Raw genomic sequence first — 21,259 nt, forward strand, 5'->3', positions numbered from 1 at the left:
GCGAAAACACCCGTGCACCTAGATTTAGGTGCTCGTTAAAGAACCTCAGGTGATCTAAATTTCTGAAGTCTTTTTTTAAGTGGGGGGTGTGCTCATCATGTGAGTGCATTCGTTATGCAAGTAAATACGGTACATACGAACTTGAAATATACCACTCTAATTAGTAAACAGAACATTTTCAGAACGCTTGCAAGCATTGTAACAATTTCACGTAAGCTGCAAATTCATAAATCAAACTAGTCCACTTTTTATGATTTAACACATGCAGTTACAGAACTGTGATATATATTTTTGATGCAGAGCTATAAATTTGTAAGCTTCATTTTTCAATTATTTTTTAAACTAATAGCTTATGGGAATTTTCGTAAAGAACTACAGCCCCTAAATCAGCATTCTGCTTCTTAGTGCTACTAGAATAAACTTTCTCTCTCAAATGCCACAAATTTTATTCAAATTGGTCCAGTGGTTGTCTTATAAAAGCATTTCTCCGTTTTACAGCTAAAGTGAAATCTCGTTACTGCGAACACCACATTAACGAACTTTTCAGAATAATGAACTTTTCAGAAATACCCAGCTGACTTATGGCTTCAATGTAAAAATATTTCGGTATAACGAACTTCAGAATACTGAACTTTTCAGAATAATGATTGTTATTCAGTTTTCATGTCATGTTAACAATGCCTCAGTACTACGAACTAATATTCCGAAATTTAGGGATTCTTAGATTTCCATGTATATTTCACGGCAGCCAAAACAGCAGACTACACCGGGGGGCAGACTAACCTGTGACGACAAGGCGCAGAAAGCGAACGCCACAGCGCGCGGGTTCGGACAACCTGAGACTGTGCTCAATAAAAAAATGCACGGGACAGATTTTTTTCATTTTTTTTTTCCATCTATTCCCGAGGTGACAATGCATCGGGCTTTGCGAGCAAATGCTCCACCCAGGCAAGTGCCGCCTAACAACGGAGGCGCATCTCTTCTGTCTTTCACACTTCGTACTCGCAGGGATGTCACACAGTCCTACTTTGCACTTTCCAGACAGTGTCATTAACACGTGCTTGCACTTTGGAATAGTTAGGGTGTCCACCTCGAGTGAGACAGCTGCGGTGTCCTCAGGTATCCAAGGCAAGGAATATGAAAACAAACAAACAAGGAACATTGCGATTTGGACGTGACATGGAGCTTCCTTTTTGTCAGTTTTCTTAGCATCAGTATCTGCATTGCATGCGTCACTCTTACTATATGGTGCTTTTGTGGTGCGTTGCAGCAAAATCTATGGAAAATAGCAGGAGCACGGGCCGAGAGCCAACAGCGTCGCCCTCATGGATAGCTCAAACAGTGCCAACTTATGAACTGATGGGTTGATGGGTGGACTGGTTATAATTTTGGGGCTTTCACTAAATGGCCTTTCAGAATAACAAACGATTTTCGGCAGTCCCGCGTGAATCATTATATTGAGATTTGACTGTATTATCTGAACAGGGAGTTCACCCAGAGCTAAAGCTTTTTCATAAGAAGCATAAGATGGAAGAATTTTTGTTTGAAATAAAGCTCCAACAAACAAAATTAAATGGCACCTGAAGGGGATATACTTGCTTCAAACCAACAACAAAGGAAAGTTTTTACAAAAACAGCTGGCATGGTTTAGCAGCTGCTAGCAATGTAATGAGGTACCAGTGTCATCAACTCTGGCACATCTGCCTTTTATTACTGGCACTGCTGATACTTGTTGATTCATCAAAGGAGTATAGACAGAGAGATTTTGCCTGGTTTTTTATTGCTTTATTGGATAGCCGTTGAAACAGTAATTATGCTGTGGTGCCTTAATTCCCCAAGAGCGCAACAAATAATTAATTATGTAACTCCTAATGCGATCATTTCAAAGCATGCATCTAGAGTAATGTGGTTTCAGACATGAAAAAAAAAAAGATATTCATCACATCATCGAAACCTGTTGCAGCATTCTGTGGTACCAGATACCATGATGCACACACATGCTATGGCTGTGCTGCGGAAAGCCAAGTCCATTCAGCGCTCGATAGGACAAGAGGGAAGAGCATTTCTCCATGCACTTTCAAGAAAAGCGCACAAGTGGAAGGGCCGATATGACAGCTTTTGGCAATGTGATCATTGTACGCCCTTCAATCACAACAGTGGGTTGAATGCCGGGGTCCAAGATATTTGTGAAACCAACTAACAGCCCCCTCTGTTTTTGGTGATGTGTTCTCTCTTTTTTTCATCTCCAAAGTCGTACTGTGCCTGACACATGTTTTGAATGGGTAGCTTAAAAAGTGCTGTAATTAAATATTTGTGGTGCTCTTGAGACAGTGAGGCTTTGTACCGTAATTATGGAGTCGCAGCTACTTAAAAATGCAAAAAAAAATGGTACACAATATTTTCCCGTAAGTGCTCCTTTAATTAAAGGGACAGTAAAGGAATATGAAACATTACACATACAATGCTAGACAGGTATAATGGCCTTTTAAAACCTTCTCAGCATTTAGTCAAAAAAGGAACAAAGGATAACATATCAGTTGATAAAATTGTTAAGTGGAACTTGGCCAAACTAGAGCAACAATGGCACTGTCAAGACAGTGCTGCATAATGATGTAGCAATCTTTTTGCAGATTTGGCTGCTCTCCAGAGAAAATTGTGCCACAGAGGTTTTTAGGTTGAATAATGTTAATATAATGAAAAATAATAATAATTTAATAATAATTTAATAATATAATAATAATAATTAATAATAATAATAATAATAATAATAATAATAATAATAATAATAATGAATAATAGTGCTTCATATGAAACAACATTCCTAAATGAGAAGCTGGCTTCGGCAAGTCAATGCCACCATGTGTGATGCCACAAGGAGCGGTTTCAGGGATCTCTGTGTGATACTGCTACAAGTAGCAGTACTTTATTTGCACATATTTCTCCACCTTTCCGTACCTCTCCTCTTGGTAAAAGTGGGCTAGTACTTGCTGCTCAGTAAGAAGAACATACGAATCTAGCCTCACTCGATGCACTTACTTGATGCTCTTGTCGCATCCTATATGGAAGGAAACACCAGTCAATGCCAATAACATTTCTCATTTTTGCACCGAAACCAGGTAAGTGTTAGTAGACAGATTCTTCGTTACAGGAGGTATGTTGTAGGCAGCAGAAAGGGCCGTTCAAATTTATGTCTGAAGGAAGCTACATTTGAACAAACACAAAATGTTCCCTTCTGCATTAGTTTACGTTGCACCATTTCATAGTTAGTGCAGAGGAAAATTGCTGCACAGGAAACTGTAATGTGCATCCACTTCCTAAATGTACACATAACAAAGGCCATATCTTAGGTCTAATGCTCGAATCAAGCAGTCAATATTTGGCTCACCTTGAGGTGGCAAAGGTGGCTTGTGGTCAAGAGGTGCACCTGTCTGGGGGCTGTGCATGGGAGCACCGCCAACTGACGGGGGTGCATGTGGTGATGGTGCCAGGCGTGGGGATGGCCGCGGTACTGAAGGGCTGCCCGGCCACGTACCAGGAATTGGTGACGACAGTGACATGCTTCCTGTGGAGCCCCCCGGTGTGGGAAAAGGAGACCCACCCTCTGGGTGGCTACCTGCACCCCAGCAGAACATCTGCCGTCTTGAAATCATCCTCTTAGCTACAAGCAAGCACTGTAACAACACGACTGCTTTTCCCAACAGTAAAAATAACTCCAATGTGTCATAAAATCCCTGCATTTAGTGCCATAACCTCAAACTGAACTGTTCAAGGTGACATACTCATGTGCTTTCACGCATGCTCTATTTCACCACTACCATTACATGTCCCTCAATCATTCAGACTCATACACCATTGCTGTGTGATGCTGTCACAAGGCGTTGATCCTCTCCGTGCATGCAGGTGCTGATGTCTATATGGTGCAACTGGCTGAACACCTGTCGCAGAATCAAAAGGACACAGGTTCAGCTCTGGCAGAACTGCCTTTACAAATTAGGTTACCGTATTTACTCGATTCTAGTGCGCCCTCGATTGTAACGCGCACCCGTTTTCCGCAACTAAAAGAAGGAAAAAGAAACTACGCTCTCAATTGTAACGTGCGTGACCTAAAAAAAACAAAGAAGTCCTTTACAGTACCGCGCACCTCATTCTTTCATACAGAAATATTACTTTCTCTCATTTGGAAAATACAAAGATTTAATCCCAATGCACTAAAGTTGCCATAAATAAAAAAAGTCGCAGTTTCACCCGAAAGGCGAAGCACCAATTAGATACCAAATTACTAGACAGCTATACGAAAAAGTAAGGATAGTAGTTTTATCGGCCGTATAAACTTTTAAACATACGCTTACTAGCTAAATTAACAAGCAAGGTGTCACGTGCACACAGGCAAACATCAACACATCTAACTCAATGACCGGAAAAAACTCTTATCAAAACGCTGGAGCGAGGAAGTGGGGTAGCAGGAGCGAGGGAATCGACCTTTGTGCGGCCTTTCGCTTCAACGCGAACTAAACAACGAGCACACAGCGTGGTGCACCTAGATGCGTAGACTCTTGTCTCCGTCGCAGATCGCTTTCAAGATGGGGGCCGCGCAGCCGCGCCGCACGTAGCAGCCGCCGGTGTAGAACGCCTCTCCTGTTTGCGCCAGTCCCGTACGCAAGTTTTGGGAACTCCGAACGCCCGCGGTGCGTCCAGATTTCCTTCCGTCTCCGCACACATTATCGCTTTCCTTTCAATTGCGGTATCGTGATAAACTCGGCATGTCTTTGCAGTTGGCACTTCCATGCTGATAGAGCAAATGCAGAAAACGGGAAGATGGATGGTGCACTAACATAAGCCAAAGGAAGCATTGCCTAAGAACATGTACTGCGGCACATGGAGGAAGCTACGGCAGCTAGGCTCGAAGCATGTACGAGGCGGTTATTTTGAAATGCCGATGGCGATATGGTAACGCAGATTTAGGGTCGTACTCGATTCTAACGCACACACAATTTTTGGGCCTGTTTCATCGGAAAAAAAGTGTGCGTTAGATTCGAGTAAATAGGGTATTTGTTTACTGTTCACTTACTGAACATGTGACAATAAATACTTATCATGTGCTGTACGCACCAGGCTACATTGTGAGATACTGGGACTGCTACAAACGCACATACCTTCAGTAGATAGTTTGGCTGGCCAATCTGCTCACACAAGTGGCTGATTATTTGTAAAACTTAACACATCAGAACATTGCACTGCAAATGAATTCAGAAAAGGACATTTTCTTAAATTTCATGGCAACATGTGCTTTGCTGGAAAACACACAACAGTCAAAACAGCAAAACAAGTCTGCTTCATTACTCATCCTCCTGAAGTTGATGCCTGACGAAGTCCATGGATGCACACAAAAGTGACAGTACACTGTATTTACCCGCATAACTTGCGCCCTCGCATAATTTGCGCCACCCTAATATTTAGCCAGCTTTACAAGAAAAAAAAAATTACTCGCATATTTTGCACTCCCCATTCTGCCCGAGCCAGCTCGCCAGCGGGCGCGCATGGAGAGACTTCGGATGGCCGCGCCCTTCGCCGCGCAATCATACACAAGACGGGCTGTGAGTGCGAAGTCCCTTTTTTCGAGGACTTCGTTCTTTTCTCCGTAAGCCCTTGAACTATGGTCCCTAGAATGTTATATTCTAGGGACCGTACCGAAACACGCGAACCTGTTCACGGGTTATCGGTACAGCTCGAGCGTTTGCCTCCCTCTACCTCCCCTTCTCTCCCGCCATGAGAATGCATGCACGTGACACGGCTCGGACTATTTTCTGCACCGGATGCGTGCAAGGCCCAGTCGCGCCAACTTTTCCTCTAAAATGACATTACCTTTATGAAAAAGTTCGGCATCTGATGAAGACGAAACAAATATGCTAGTGTCATCAGCATAAATTATAAATTTACCTTCTGAAGGCATATGGACTATGTCATTTATGTATAAATTAAAGACCAAAGGCCCAAGAATGCTACCCTGCGGTACTCCTGAGATTATTTCTATTTGTATAATCCTGAGATTATTTGTACTGTGGTAGGTAACCTAATTAAAGTGAAGATGATGCTACAATGAACAGAAAGGAGACAATCAGATCATTAATGCATCAGCACTACACTCCTTGTATGTGTTGTGAATGCTGTGTGGAACGTACCAGGCTGCTGCTGAGAGGATGCCATGTATCCTTGTGTGGCAGGGCTGGGCATGGGCACTTGCGAAGGTGATGGAGCCAGAAAGGATGGCGAGGGGGCATGGAGGGGGTTCACAGGGGAGCCAGCACCAAAGAGATGCCCAGGGCTTTGTGCCTGCATTGGGGACAACAGAACACATCTCGTAGTAGCGCAGAGCACTATGGTGTCTCGCACAAGGAATGCAGTAAACCCTCATCAACTCTGGTCTCTTAAAATATCGGTGTAGTAGGTTTTTTTTTTCCAGTCGCGGTTTCAACCCATGTGCTTTTCACCTCTTATCTCGGAAAGTTTTTGCACCAGACTCCAAGTATCTCGAAATATCGACTTCGAAAATGCCAGGAAAAAGGCAACGAGGCAGCATCGGCAGCATTGCTTGCACTCAGTTTTTACCCAGCAGCAGCTCGCTTGCCGAGCGAGACACTATACTGAGCTGCGCTTCTCGCTTATCTTTCTCCCATCTTTCTGCCTATTACTGCTCGCACATGTCTACTCGGCTACTTGTTGTCACTTTGTTATGGCCCCTCATGACAGCAGTGAGCTCAGAGTCTGTCTTTCTTTTTTTTTCCCCTCTCATTGAGGACACTGTCAGTGATGCATCAATATGGTCACAGCATACCAATCCTGATCTTGGGCAGGATGACTGACACGCTGCACCCAAAAGTAGCCAGCATGCAAGACCACAATGTTTCAACGAGATTGCAGTTTGCTAAAGACGCTTGCTTTATGTTCGCGCAACAGTGAGGTGCAAATGCCACGACTTGTGGTCATCTGCTAAAGGCGTGACAATTGTGTTCTTCTGTAGTTTTGGTTTTTGAAGTTAAATTGTTCCTAATTCATCACAATGCAGAAAGTAGCACTGTCAGCATTTTTGATGTCTGAAAACAGCTATGCTCTGATGACTGGCTTCAAATATATCATTAGGATCAAACATTTTGACTGTATAAGTATGCTATTTTGACACAATGGCAGCACGCCATTGCCCGTAGACACCGACGTCACCAGTGCCAATGCATGCAAAAGTTATGGAAATTATTACTACTTGCGGTATTTTGGAAAGGCTCCATGTGGTCTATGCATGGCCAGTGGGTTTCTATTTTCGTAATTTCGCTTATATTGAAACTCCACTTATCGCAATTCATTTTGATGTTTTAACAGCTTTGAGTGAACGGGGATTTACTGTACTAGGAGGCGATGTAATGCGAGTGTCTGCATGCACCACTAGTTCAGCCAGCACGGAAAACGTACCATCATGCTGGAATGACATGTAAATGGCAGAGCATAAAGCTCTCAGTACATGCTGGCCCAAATAGCCCGGTCACACTAAAATGCTGCACACACACAGTTGGTTGTGAGGATCAAAACTCAGCGTATCGCTCTCTGTTCAGCACCCTGCTGTCACTTGGCTTATCAGCATTTCGAGAGCTCAGCAGCCAAGTGCTACAAGCCTTTTCTTTCGTACAGTGCAAGTGAACAGAGGTAGGTCATGCATGCGTCTGCACATACCCAGTGATGGGCGCAGACACCTGCAGCGCTCCGCTGGCAGAATTGCGGACAAGCCAAACAACAATTCAGGAAGCTTACAACAATATTTTTCAAAAGCCCCTATATCAGCCTGCTAACATGCGTCAGCAGTGCTGTACTCAAGCATGCCATAAGTAGCCCTGACCAGTCTGAGCATTCCCATAAATGTTTCATGTCAGCTGTCTCACAGGTGCGGCTTGTACGCTGCAGTGCTTTGTTTTTGCATTCCCATCAGCTCTAGACCCCCACTGCGCTCCTTAAAAAAAAAGGGGGGGGGGGGGGGGGGAGGACTACATAAGTTGATCTAGCCTGATGAGTACCTTCAAATGCTGCCCCAAAGAGCTTCAAATGCTTTGCCGGTTATACCCTAATACAAGGCTGTAAACTCATGACCACTCTAAAAGACATCTCACCTGAGACAACACTGATGGGTGGGGCGAGGCTGGTGTGTGAGGATTGGAGGGTGGCGTCATAGGATGATGGAAGCGCAATCCACCTGTGGCAGCAGCCACTGCAGCAGCAGCGGCTGAACTGCTATCTTGCCCACGCTGAGCTGGTGAGTTTGGCCGCAGCCCAGTCCCCAAAAAGGAATCCATACCTTCAAGTGTAGGGATAGGTGATGGAGGATTGTCATCTTCCGACTGGGAACGCCTTCGCAGCTGGCACGCACTTTCATCCACAAACTTGCTCAGGAAAGCCTATAAGAAGAAGAAGCCCCATCTATGCATTCACTCTGCCCACAATGTGTGCACGAGGGAGGTAACTCCGACGGTTCAACACCTCAAGTGGAAATGTGATGGACTAAAGACATTTTGGGAAAAGTAGCAGCCCAAGGAGGTGACACCCTTCGAGGACTGGGTTCGACCATGTGTTATCATCAGAGGGATGCTTAACTCACTATATGAGGCTTCACTATATGTGAAGCTTGCATAGTGAGCCACACAGCCTGATCTCCCTGCCCTCTATCCCCATACCCATTTCCCCAAATAGGGATCAAGCCAGCGTTTAAATATTATACATTATTCTCTCTCGCTCCACCTTGTCCATCCTAACCTCCTTAAATAAAACTGTGGGATTTACAACACCTAAAATCAACATAAGGGCAACAAAAAACACCACAGGATTAATTTCAACCCCATGTGGTTGCTTACCATGCACCTAAATTTAGGTACATAAGCATTCCTGCACTACACAGGTATAATTTTGACTTTCCTATGATCACGGGAAACAAAAAGCAAGCACACACACACACACACTACAGGGCACGAAGTAAAGAAATCCAAAAGCTTCATACCTCTTATTGTCACTTGATATACAAAGCCCTTGAAGTCAGTAACAAAATGCTATGCAGTGAGGCAAGCCACATGCATTAAGTGCCACTGAGCACACTTCCTATTTACCAGCAACAACTAAATGAAGGCAAGCTTAAATGCCCTGAAGACTATCACTTTGTCTAAGTACAAGCAAAATTTTATTCACACTGCAATTCTACGAGAAATGATAACAATTTGGCATTCGGGAAAGCCCACTGCACTTACCCTCAGTCCCTGAATTGGGGTGAAATCCTCGACAGCCTTGGTTTTATCAAATTTGCTGTATGCGCCGTCCCTGACTGCCACAAAGCCCTCCGGCCGGCACTGAATATCGAGGACATAACTGTGCTCACAGGTTAAGGAAGGTTCTCTCTCGCAGGAAGTCATCGTTGAAGTTCCAGGTTAGCGTGTTGGCATGTGATGTGCAATGTGCCATTCAAATAGGCAATACAGTCACTTGAATCCATCAGAAAAAAAAAATGCACCTACAGTGGACTCTCCTTAAACGGAACCTCAAGGCACCAGAGAAATTAGTTCCATTTATCGGGAGTTATCAGAAGCTATCGGGAGTATCAGAAGACAAAGAGAATCACAAATAGCTGGGCAAGGGAACAAGAGTTCGGGATCGCCGAGACAGAGAGAGTGTAAGAGTGGGGTTGAAGATTAATATGCAAAAGGCAAAGATAATGATGAATAACTAGGCAAAGGAACAAGAGTTCAGGATCGTCCATCAGACTCTAGAGTCTGTGAAGCAGTATGTTTACCTAAGTTAATTAATCATAGGGAACCCTGATCATGAGAAGAAAATTAATAGAAGAATAAAAATGGTTTGGAGTGCATACGGCAGACATTGTCAGCTCCTGACTGGAACCTTACCATTATCACTGAAAAAGAAGGTGCGCAATCACTGCATTTTATCGGTGCTGACATATGGGGCAGAAACTTGGAGACTGACCAAGAAGCTTGAGAACGAGTTAAAGACCATGCAAAGAGTGATGGAACGAAGGATTCTAGGCATAATGTTAAGAGACAGAAAGGGAGCGGTTTGGATCAGAGAGAAAACGGGTATAGTCAATATTCTGATTGACATCAAGAGAAAATAATGGAGATGGGCAGGTCATGTAATGCACAGGTTATATACCCGTGGACCATTAGAGTTACAGAATGGGTACCAAGAGAAGGGAAACGCAGTCGAGGACGGCAGAAAACTAGGTGGGACAATGAAATTAGGAAATTTGCGGGTGCTAGTTGTTGAATCGGTTGGCGCAGGACAGGGGTAATTGGAGATCACAGGGAGAGGCCTTCGTCCTGCACTGGACATGAGTAGGCTGACGGTGATGATGATGAGGAGGAGGAGGAGGAGTAGTTCCATTTATTGAGAGACAAAGCTGAATTGCATGAATACAAAGCCAACTAACCATGAGGATGGTGTTCCGTTTAAGGGGCAGCTTTGGCGATTTCCGTTTATCAAGATTCCACTGTATGTCAAAAAAACTAAAATAAAGATAAATAAAAGCATAGAAAATTGTGTATTTTAATTTTAAAATAATTTTAAGCACTCTTATCAAGTTCTCAGTTAGCAAAAAATGATACATATGTACTTTTGGCTGAGAAATGATCATAACCAGCATGTCAGTGCTGCTGCATGGATGGCTGAGGCACAGTCAAGCATTAAAAAAAGCAGCTTTCTTTCTCTAAGTGCATATTTCCATTTAAGGTTGCACTTTAGTTCCAAGTATAAAGCATCATTGATTACATTCTTCATTTCTTGTTATCTGACTGTTTTTATGTCTGCTGAGTGGTCAAATTAGGCCAAGAAACAGCTATGAAAAAAAAAAGAAGGAAAAGGCAGATGCTAAAAGGATGTGTCCAAACTTCACATGACCAGAAAGATGCAGCATTAAATAAACAGCTAACGCGCATAATGCTAGTACTTAATGCTACAGAGGCTTATTGAGCACAGCATATTAGCACTGATTCATGATACCACGAAGTGATAAAGGATACGTGTTTCTATATACAAGGCGAAGATGAGTCGATGACTGAGGAATTATGACAAATGTCTGGACTGGAACTTGAGGCCTCTGCAAACAATCGAGAGGAGATGTGATTGCATCAACATATACATCATCTATGAAAAGAGATTCATGAAATTTAGCACATAATCATTTATATCTATAATTTTATTTATTTATAAATACTTCTATCTTATGCAAGATCTTAGCAGTGTGGTACATGAGTAAGTACACAAAATAGAATAAATTTGAAAAAGGGGCAACTGCACTCGGAGGTTTCTTCACACAAGCACCTAAAAAACCAATCCACAAAACAAAGAAGTCAAGCAACATTAGTTCAGCGATTTTCAAATCATACAGTCATACAGTGATCTGTTTCACTGTTATATCATGATGTGATTCATAACACAAAAGCTTGTCCCAAAACTATATTTTTTCGCTTACTTTACCCCAAATAGCACATTCAATTCCTTTATCTCTGTATAAACAGCAGTAGAAACGAGTCAAAAATGCAGCAAGAATAACGGCTCTTATGTCTACAGGAATGGTCAATGGAGACACTGCAGTTCAAAGCTTTATTTACCTGTGGACTATTGATTGCCTGATTGAAACTAATTAGCAATTCCAATTAAAGCCCAAATATTCAATGATGAACCAGAATGAAACAACACACTGCTAAAAAAGGTATGTAGTTTCACCAGGTTAGCCTATCTGGGAAAGAACACGGACAGCTACAAAGTACAACACAATGTGCTGTGCATTGTTATGCTGTGTCTTCATACTTTTGCACTACTTGGTTTCCCAGCATATCACATTGCTGGCTGCCATCTCAAAGAATTCTCACTAACAACTCAGGTGAAACACTTCCATCCTAGAAGCAAGGACCATAAAAAGAAAACCTTGTAACAAGAAATACTATGTTCAAGAAGGTTAGGCTTATAAAACACGAACACAAGAAAGAAAAAAAGACTACCGTCCCTCTTGTGTCGTATATGCCTCACTTTTTGTACCATGAAACTTTACCAACTTGTTCAGCTTTATGACGTTCTATGTTCGGCTTTCAAGCAGTTTGACATAGCACTTACGCTGTTGATGACACCGAGCTGAGGCGCAGATGGGAGCTTGGTGAGGGAAAGGAGTGGTGCATAGGTGTCTCTCAACACCTGGAACGTAAGACATTTGCCAAGAGTGACTGTCACTCAACTGCTGCCTACAGATCACAAAGGCAGAGATTAATAGTTTACAGCAGCACAACAAAAGAAATGCACTGTGGTAATAAAATAAAAGCAAGTTTTTAAATTTTGTATTACGATCAGATGAAAAGGCCTCAGGCAAATGTGTATGCTCTACGTGCTTCGCACTGTGCATGTGCCTTACACATCCTAGGGTGCAATACACATTCATGCTACTCTTGACACATTCACAACAGTTGAAGACTTGCCTCAATTTAAGAGTTGCAGTGGCAAAGCAAGTTTATGCCATTATCACACACAAACTGGTGATGTTACAAGCCAGTATTATGTGCAAGAAGCTGTTGAAATGTAGTGCGCAGGATAGGGGATTAAGTGTGGCCCAGTCTGCAATCTTAGTTGCTGTGGTCTCGCTTTTATTCGGCTAGCCAGTCTTCGACATCCATGGTGTCACTACTGAAGAAGGTGCCAGAGTCTCGGAGTTCGGTCAGGACAACCAATACTGAGGTAGAAAAGGCTGAACCAGCAGGCCTTTCAGTCGATGTGGTTGAACAGCCCACAAGATGTGCGCTGTGAAGTTCTGTCATGTGCTTCAGCTGAACCCAGCATCTTTACCAATGATGTTACAAAGTGGTTTTGAAGGGCTTTATTTACGCTACTGGGAAAGATGGCAAGCGGGGCCACAACAACAAAGATGGCAGACTGGGCGATACTTCGTCCTCTTTCTTGTCCGTTACACTTCAACAGCTACTTTCACATAACTCCGGCTCATAACAATATTTGTGCTCCCATACAACAAAAATGTTCTTTTTGTACATTGCACAGCATTTTGCTGGGAGACTGCTGGCATAATGTACAGTGTGAGAATTTTTTACATTATTCTCAGCAGGGTGCCAGAATGAATGTTTTTCGTTCTGGTTTTAGTTTCGTTCCATTGAAAAATGTTCCGTTACGATTCTGCTCCTGAACAAAAAAGGAAATTGACCCACAACAGTTCATAACGGTTTAGGTTCGCATGCAAAAATTTTTGAAGCAATGTAACAATAAAAACATTGTACTTATTTTTCTCAATAAGTGAATTATGAATTCCGAGATCATCCTCAGTGCCTTGAATCAAGGCACTGAGCATGATGTCAAAAGCAGCATGTCATCGAGTGTACTCGCTGAAATACGAGACCACTGTTCCACTATAACGAATTTAAGTGAACAAAACAAACTATATACATTGTTCTCATAGAAAATGAAACGTTAAGCGCATCAGCACGCTAGCCCTGTGTTTTGCTACAATACCAATCTGCTAGTGCAACGAGCGATGGGCTTATATTAGTGCAGTGCTGATATCCCTGATATACTATAATATATCCTTGATATACTATAAGGGATCAACTGTATTTTGTTTAATGTCATTTATTTTGCTTTTTTTTTTTTTTGTGACATCCACCACCTTGAGACACAGAATGTGTACCAAATCCTTGCAGAGCCAATACACAGTTCTTTTAGGGCTTATACCAGCCAGAAATACTTCAGGAGAAAAGCCTGTGCCCAATAGCGTTACAGCTCAACAAAATGCACATGCGGCATAATGAGAACAGAATTTCCACACACGCACCTCAACCAATGTGGCTATCGAACGGTGCTGGTTGAACTCGTGTTGGAGCTGTGGAGCGACCACAGTGTGTGGGTTGCTGGCCGAAGCAGTGTGGCCCACAACACCAAAAGCCAGGTGGAAGCGCTTCTCTGAGTGACGCCAGTAGATGGTCACCTGAAAGCAAGCCACCAACAGAAAAGCTGACAAAAAGGCATTATTCAAATGGCGGAAGTAAATAAAAAAAGACAAAGAAAGAAAAAGAGATTTTCACAACAGGCACTTCTGCAAGTCTGCTGCAACTAAGACCAACTGTGAATGACACTAAACCTATTTCTGAAACTTGAAGTACAGTGGAACCTCTTTCGTAAGCTCGGAAGAAAGAAGCATGAGAAAAACGTATTAGCCAGGAAGACGTACGATCCGAAGTCACTAAAGAATATTGCAGTTTTGCTCAAAATGTGAAGCATCCACAGTAGTCCTGTGCAAATATTAGAATTTTCTAATAGGTACTTTCGAATAATACGCTATTCGATATTCGATTTGAGGGCAGTTGTAATATTCATGCTTTTCAAAGTGTTGGCAAATCCACGGTCGTGGGTCTGTTTACTGTCCAATAATTGGTAAAGCAGAGCTTTTAATATAAAAAAAAGTCAGACATTCGGCAGAACTGTATAAATATATAGTCGGGAGCTTTCAAATATATTATTTATAATCATTCAATTGACTTTGTTTGCAAAAAGAAGGAAGAGTAACGATATGCCGATACAACGCTGGCATAGGGTGCGTTTGCTGCCAGCAGTCTTTCCTCACCAGCACCAAATCTACAGTTAGAATATGAGGTCCTGATAAAGATAACTTTTTTATTTTGATCCGACACATTTTCTCTTTTAAATGATCACATCATTAATTTATCCGTTTTTTTAAATATTGTAGTCATTTATTATAATATTTCCATAGAAAACTATATGCTGAGGCCAACGTTCTGAAGCTCAGCGAATGAGAATGACATCGACATTGCCAAAGTTAAAAATGGCGGAAGCCTTGTTCGTCGCTAAAGTAACGAGACGTTCATTTGAGGAATCGCCAGTCATTTGTGAGCAGGCGCGAATAAGAGCAGGCGCGAGAGAGAAAACCTGGGGGCTTTTGCTCCTTGGATATATGACTCTGCCTAGGTACTGCAGCCGAGGCTTAGCGTGTGTTGTAGGCTTTTGTCCCTAGGAGTGCCAGCATCGCGGAGTGGGATCGAGCTTGTTTAAGCTCGGACACTTGCTGCCGGCGTGGCAAAGTAGGCGAAGCAGCGGGCTAAGTCAGTTGTGGCGGATCGTAGCTTTCTCGCGGCTTACGGCGATGTACCTTGTAAATAACAGCACAGATGTTTCTGTCGGAGCAGTAGCGACTGTAGTAGAGCCTGGGCCGCATATATTGAAAATTTAGAAGGCAGAGCAGAGTGCCTTAGCAACCGTGGTTGAACGCAAGTAGCTGAAAGGCCGCCGGTGACGATGACTGGCCCAGCACCAGTGCCGCAGGTGCGAGAAAGTCTGTCCGACATACCTTCAGAGGCAAATTTATGACTGGTGTTGCAGAATTCCTGGGGCGCGGTGGCTCTGAACTTAGCGTCACAAGTTGGTGACTGGACATACATATATTTATTCAATCGTGTTGTTTACTAATTGTAACATGTCATTAGTTCGCATTATTGACGGCGCCTCCGGGACACCAAATGATGCCTCCAGGACGCTGCCGACGCCTGCGAATGCCAGGGGTTATAAGATCGGCTGTCCGCTATCACGGACAGGCAATTTTTTATGCGAACACCCCTAGCATGCTTTTGCCTCCGTGGCCTCAACCAACGGGCCTCCATGCTTCCAGGTTTGATCACCCCGTTACCCCTTTGGAGAACCTGCGCCACCTGCTTAATTAGTATAACCTCATGTGCTCTCCTGAGGCCTCCATTTGCCGGTTACATGTGCCCTTCTGGAGCAGTGCTTGTATATGTGCAAGTTATCGTCGCGACGAAAAAAGTGACCCGCGATTTATACAACACCAGTCTGAACATTGCCCCTTCAGACACAGCGATCACCAAATGGGGCATCTGTGCCCACTGCCTCACTGCACGGGCAGCCAGCAGACACGGCAATGTCTAGGGGACAAACACATACAACACGTGCTGAGAAACCTCCTCCTTAAAGGGAAGCTGAAACGGTTTTCAATTTCCATGAATTGCTGGGATTGGGAAGAACAGACCTAATAATTTACGGTTCCGAATTTTTTTTTTCTTCGTTTTGTTAATATAAGGGGCAGAAATCGCTTTCTAAATCACCCCCGCGGACACGCCCCCATCGCTTCCCGGAGCGCCGGGTGAGGTGGTTGCCAGAGGAGAGATCCGGCGAGAGTGACGTCATTCGCGGGGACCGAGCTGCCGGACCGGCGTGCTGGCATGTGCTGGCATGCCTCTTTCCGTCCTGCGCTTTACTGAACGAGGCTACGAGAGATCTGCCGCCGCGGCTGCTCACGTTTGTTTTCTTTTGCGATTTTCGAAAACTGTTCTTTCCTTCTGTGCTGCGTGAGTGCCTACAGCCAAGGGCGCCCAACATGCCCTCGTTCTGTACAGCATTCGGCTGCGCGAACACAGGCGGGCGAGACGATTTGGTGTTTCACAGGTTCCCGAAGGACAAGAAGCTTGCAGCGCAGTGGGTCTGTGCGGTGAGGAGATATAAGTTCGTGCTGACGAAATCAACTGTGCTGTGCTCGGCCCATTTCCGCGATAGCCGGATAGCCTTACGACAAATGCGGAAATGCGTTGTTGCTAGCGTTGCTACACTCCGTTTCATACATTAGGTGCAACTCTGTGGAGGCTTGAGATACTTCTTGCAGTGGCTGCGTTCGCACTTAGAAAAAGTTTGGTGTTTCTTGAGCCGATTTTTTAGAAAGTTTTCCATATATGAAATGAAAAAAAAATTAAATGAATGAAAAATGAATGAAATGAAAAAATATGAATGAAATGAATATGAAATATACGAATATGAATGAAAAAAAAAAGAATTTACCCATAGAAACAATCCGTGTACTTATACGGCTGCTAACACGTTCTTTTAAATCAATTTTCTTTTCGGCATTCTTTAATTGCAGCCCGTCGCGGCAGCTTCACGTGCATGCTCGCGCGAGAGAACGCCGCTGGCATGCTGCAAAGCATAGACGGAAATGCACACAGTAATAAATTTTGGTGACCGGACTACGTGCGTAGCTTCCACAGCATTGCACCTGAGGTATGAAATGGAGTATAGGCTTGCCTAGTGACGTTCGACGTACGGTTGCAGTTATCGTGTTTACCACAAGGCGGAGCTAAAACTGCCTAATATCTTTATGTCAACACTAGCACGGAGCACGCATACCGATTCTTGATCGAGCCACAATCGCAAAGTCGTCGAACCATAGTGTGAATATTGCACATATAATACCTCTGGCCATCTCTAGATGTGTATGATAAGCAACTTCCATGACTGTACCTCGCAGCACTGCATGTGCGCGCTTTAAAACGCGGCACTTATGTTCGCGATCATGTATCAACACTCAAAAAACCACGGGACTTTAGACAAGCAGCGGCAAGGTGCTTGACATCGCGGAATTGCACCCGTGTTTACAATCTAATGAGAAGTTAGTGCTTCGGCATTCTTCCAGCAGCATGTTCCCAGTGACACTTTAGCGCATTTTTTCTCCCGTCATTGGAAGGTGCAGCTACATGAAAAAATAACAACAACATACGTACGAGCTAAGATTTCCAACGTGCGAGAAGGTGCACACATCGCTCTCGCTGTTGGCACACTCAACATCGTCGTTGCCGCCGTTGCCGCCATCGTTTTCCGTATCGGCTCTCGGTTCGAACATGTACGGCGAAAATACAATCTGTCCGAGACAGCGAGAACATTCCATAATGCTTACAACTCAGCTATGAAGCCAGAACAGAACAGCGTGCTACGCTCCGAAACGGCGGCGCCGACCGGCGACTGCCGCGAATGACGTCACAGCGGCCCCGACCAATCATGGGCAACAGCGGCGTTCGCGCGATGCCCTGAGGCGCTGGTGCGCGTTTTCATGAAAAAACAGCCACTTGCGTTTGTTTCCACCCTTTTTGAACCAGATATTCATGTTCAGGGGACTCAAAACTGTAGAATGCCGCAGAGAACTCATTTTTTTCGAAAAGTGTTTCAGCTTCCCTTAAAGTGCCTTGGCAGAGTCACATGTTCAAGGAGCAAAAGCCCCCAGATTTTCTCTCTCGCGCCCACTCTTACTTGCGCCTGCGCGAAAACGACTGGCGATCCCTCAAATGAACGTCTCGTGGTAAAGTAGACGACAGTGTGAAAAACCCAGTTTGGAGGTATTTCTGTAAACTTCCATCTAAAAACGAAGCACGGTGTGAGCAATGCAAAAAGTTACTGAAGACGCCAACAGGGACAACAACCACCCTTGCAAACCACCCGAAAAAGCATCCGAGCTTCCATGCAGCCTACGAAGAATGCGCCACCTGTGAAAGACAAAAGACCGCCAGGCAGCCTACGCCGCAGTCGTCAGTTTCATCGCATTTTCGGCTGACATTAAAGTTGACTGCACCAAAGGCGAGGCAGTTGACTGAGAAGATTGCGACCTTCATCGCAGGCAGCTTGCACTCCCACAGCGTGGTCGAGGAAAGTGACTTTGTTGAAATGCTGAGGTGCGCTATTCCCGAGTACAGCGTGCCCTCAAGGACCACATTGTCTAGGTCGGTGATCCCCAATTTGTACGTCGCAAAAAAGGCTAAATTATGAAAGGGCTCCAATCAATAATTGATGCTGGAGTCGGGTGCTACAGTTTGACCGCCGACAGCTGGACCTCACGCCTTTGTCAGAGCTACGTAAGTGTGACGTGCCACATAATGGACAGGAAGTTCGTGCTGCACACCTACACTCTAACATGCGGTCAAATGGCTGAAGACTGTACCGTGGAAAACATTCGCCAGTTTCTGCAGAATGTGATTAGGGATTGGGAGCTTCCAGAAGATTTGCCTACATATATTGCCACTGATAATGGCAGAAACTTCGTCGCTGCTGTGGGGAATTCCCAGTGGCACAGGGTTCAGTGTTTCACCCACACTCTGCAACTCTGCATCACGTGACGCAAAAAAGCAAGCACAACCTTTCTTTCAGCTATGTGCAAAGGCATGTGCTATTGTTGGTCACTACAAACATAGCACTCGAGCACGTGCCCGACTGCAAGAAATGCAAAAATATATGGGGATTTAACCCCTCGAAGTCATGCAAGACTGTACCTACGTCTTGGCATGTTCGCTGGAAGAGCGAACATGCCATGATGTCCAGGTGCCTTGAGCTTTGTACTGCAACCTCTGCAGAGCTATCCGAGTTAGATAGTATTGAAAACCTGTCGTCCGCGGAGTGGAAGCTAATGGCAGGCCTGGTCAGTGTACTTAAGCCCATTCATCAAGCAACAACAGAACTGTCTGCGACCACATACCCAATACTCTTGCAGGTGATACCCTTGCTTGAGTGCACTGAGATTACACTGAAAGTGTACATTTCGGGAGCCAATGAGGCAGCCTCCTTTGCTGGCAGCCTCCTGCGAAGTCTGAAGACCGGGTTTGTGGATGTGAAGCTGTGTCCACTGTTAGTACTGGCATCACTGGTAGATCCCCGCTATAAGGCAATTTTTCATTCGGCACCAAGCGAAAAGGTTTGGGCGAGTAGCCTGCTGCTTTCTGAAGTTGAAAAACTGCACCCGACTGGGACAGAAGAAGCCACAGAGAATGAAAGCGCCGCAAGCACCAAAGAGGCGTGCTCTGTGTGGGCTGCATTCTCAAAAGTGAAGATGCCTTCAGAGGAAAGACTGCAGTCAGTTGGCATGTCCCAGTACAAGAACCAGGTGAATGAATGAGTATTTCCAAACCGCACTGCTTGGTCGGTCAGAGGATCTCCTCCTATGGTGGTCAACCTTGGGCTCCCAGCTCTACCCTGCGGTGGCTATAGTCGCACAGACGTACCTGTCAATTCCAGCTACCCAGGAATCTAGCAAAAGGGTCTCCTCAACTGCAGGCAACATTGCGACAACCAGGAGGGAGCATCTGCTTCCAGAGCAAGTCTAACTTATATTCCTTCATGACAACTGACTGAACTCTCTGTCCCACTTCATTTAGCCTTTCATATTTGTGTTCTTATAAATAATTCATACTAGAAATTATTGTGGTCTCATTTTCACCAATTAGGTTAGTCTACTTAATAATTGCATGCATCTAATAATGCTCTTGCATATCACCTTTGGGCCAAGTATTTTTTAACAACTATTCGAAATTCGATTAGAACATATTCGGCCATAATCACTAGTCGCTCCGAACTCAAAATCCACTATTCGCACAACCCTAATCTATAGTAATATCAGACTATTACACAAGGTAAAGCTCATGGTTTCATAGGCAGTACGAATCGCAGTAAACATTCGCTTGCTAACTAAATAAGCATGCTGTCATGTGTCTAAAGATGCACACGAACAGAATTCGCTCAATGACCGCCAGCACTTGCAGCCATAACACTGGCATGATGAGGAGCCTGTGTGCTCGTCCTAAAACTAACGTTTTGTTCTGCTGCTTGCTTCACTATTTCAAATGCACCGCACCGTCACAACTCAGTAGATCACATGACCTCACACACTGGTTGCGCTGCAAGACAACGAACATGAAGTTGTCTGGTGGCTTGCTCTTGCATGCTTGCCCTTTATCCTGGCACCCGTAGTGTGACCTTAAACACACGGTGTTAGGTGCGCATGCGCTGTACTGTGCAGACTCGAACGTGTGACCTTCAACATTTAGCATGCAGAAAGATGGAGACATCTAGCCACTAGCCTTCTCGGCTTGCTGTGATCATTAACATGGCGCACAGGCTGAACGGGCTGCACATGATGACAGTTGACGCCAGCAGTGCAAGCTCACTGGCAATGTCTACATGCATTCTCTTCGAGTTCTGATCGACGACTGCAGTGATATTCAGTGCCTCCTTGAGGTAAAAAGGTTTGTGCTTCCTTGATACCTTGCCGCTGCTGTTGAACAGGCCAATGCAAGTGCAACGAATGTGACACATGATCAGGTAAGACCAGGTGTGACATCCCACAAGAAGATTAGCCAATATTGGAAGAGGAAGCCGAGTGCATGCCGGTGTTCCATGCGACACAGGCAGGTGGGTACTGCAGGGAAGCTGCTGAGCTAGGTGGCTAGTGCTCTCAACTGCATGCACACTGTGGCCTTTTTTGTTCACACATCATCTAGTGGCCAAAAAATTCATCATATAATCGCAGTTTGGCGATGTACTGAACGTTGGCGATAAAAGATTTATTTGTCTGGGAACGTATGATCTGTAAAAGGGAAGTATGACTGCAATG

General features: G+C 44.4%; 1 protein-coding gene across 2 annotated transcripts in view; it reads right to left on the minus strand.

The window, feature by feature from the left end:
- The window catches only part of MED14 (mediator complex subunit 14), a 122,824-nt gene that overhangs the window by 21,899 nt on the left and 79,666 nt on the right, over positions 1-21,259 (minus strand). For both annotated transcript variants that reach the window (XM_075679753.1, XM_075679752.1), the window contains 7 exons: positions 13,865-14,017; positions 12,151-12,228; positions 11,058-11,134; positions 9,276-9,393; positions 8,151-8,435; positions 6,180-6,330; positions 3,386-3,613 (listed from right to left, as the gene is read on the minus strand). In XM_075679753.1, coding sequence (XP_075535868.1) covers positions 3,386-3,613; positions 6,180-6,330; positions 8,151-8,435; positions 9,276-9,393; positions 11,058-11,134; positions 12,151-12,228; positions 13,865-14,017 — 1,090 coding nt within the window. The remainder of the gene's footprint in view (positions 1-3,385; positions 3,614-6,179; positions 6,331-8,150; positions 8,436-9,275; positions 9,394-11,057; positions 11,135-12,150; positions 12,229-13,864; positions 14,018-21,259) is intronic.

Source organism: Dermacentor variabilis, chromosome 2 (assembly GCF_050947875.1).
Source record: "Dermacentor variabilis isolate Ectoservices chromosome 2, ASM5094787v1, whole genome shotgun sequence".
NCBI classification, from domain to species: domain Eukaryota; kingdom Metazoa; phylum Arthropoda; class Arachnida; order Ixodida; family Ixodidae; genus Dermacentor; species Dermacentor variabilis.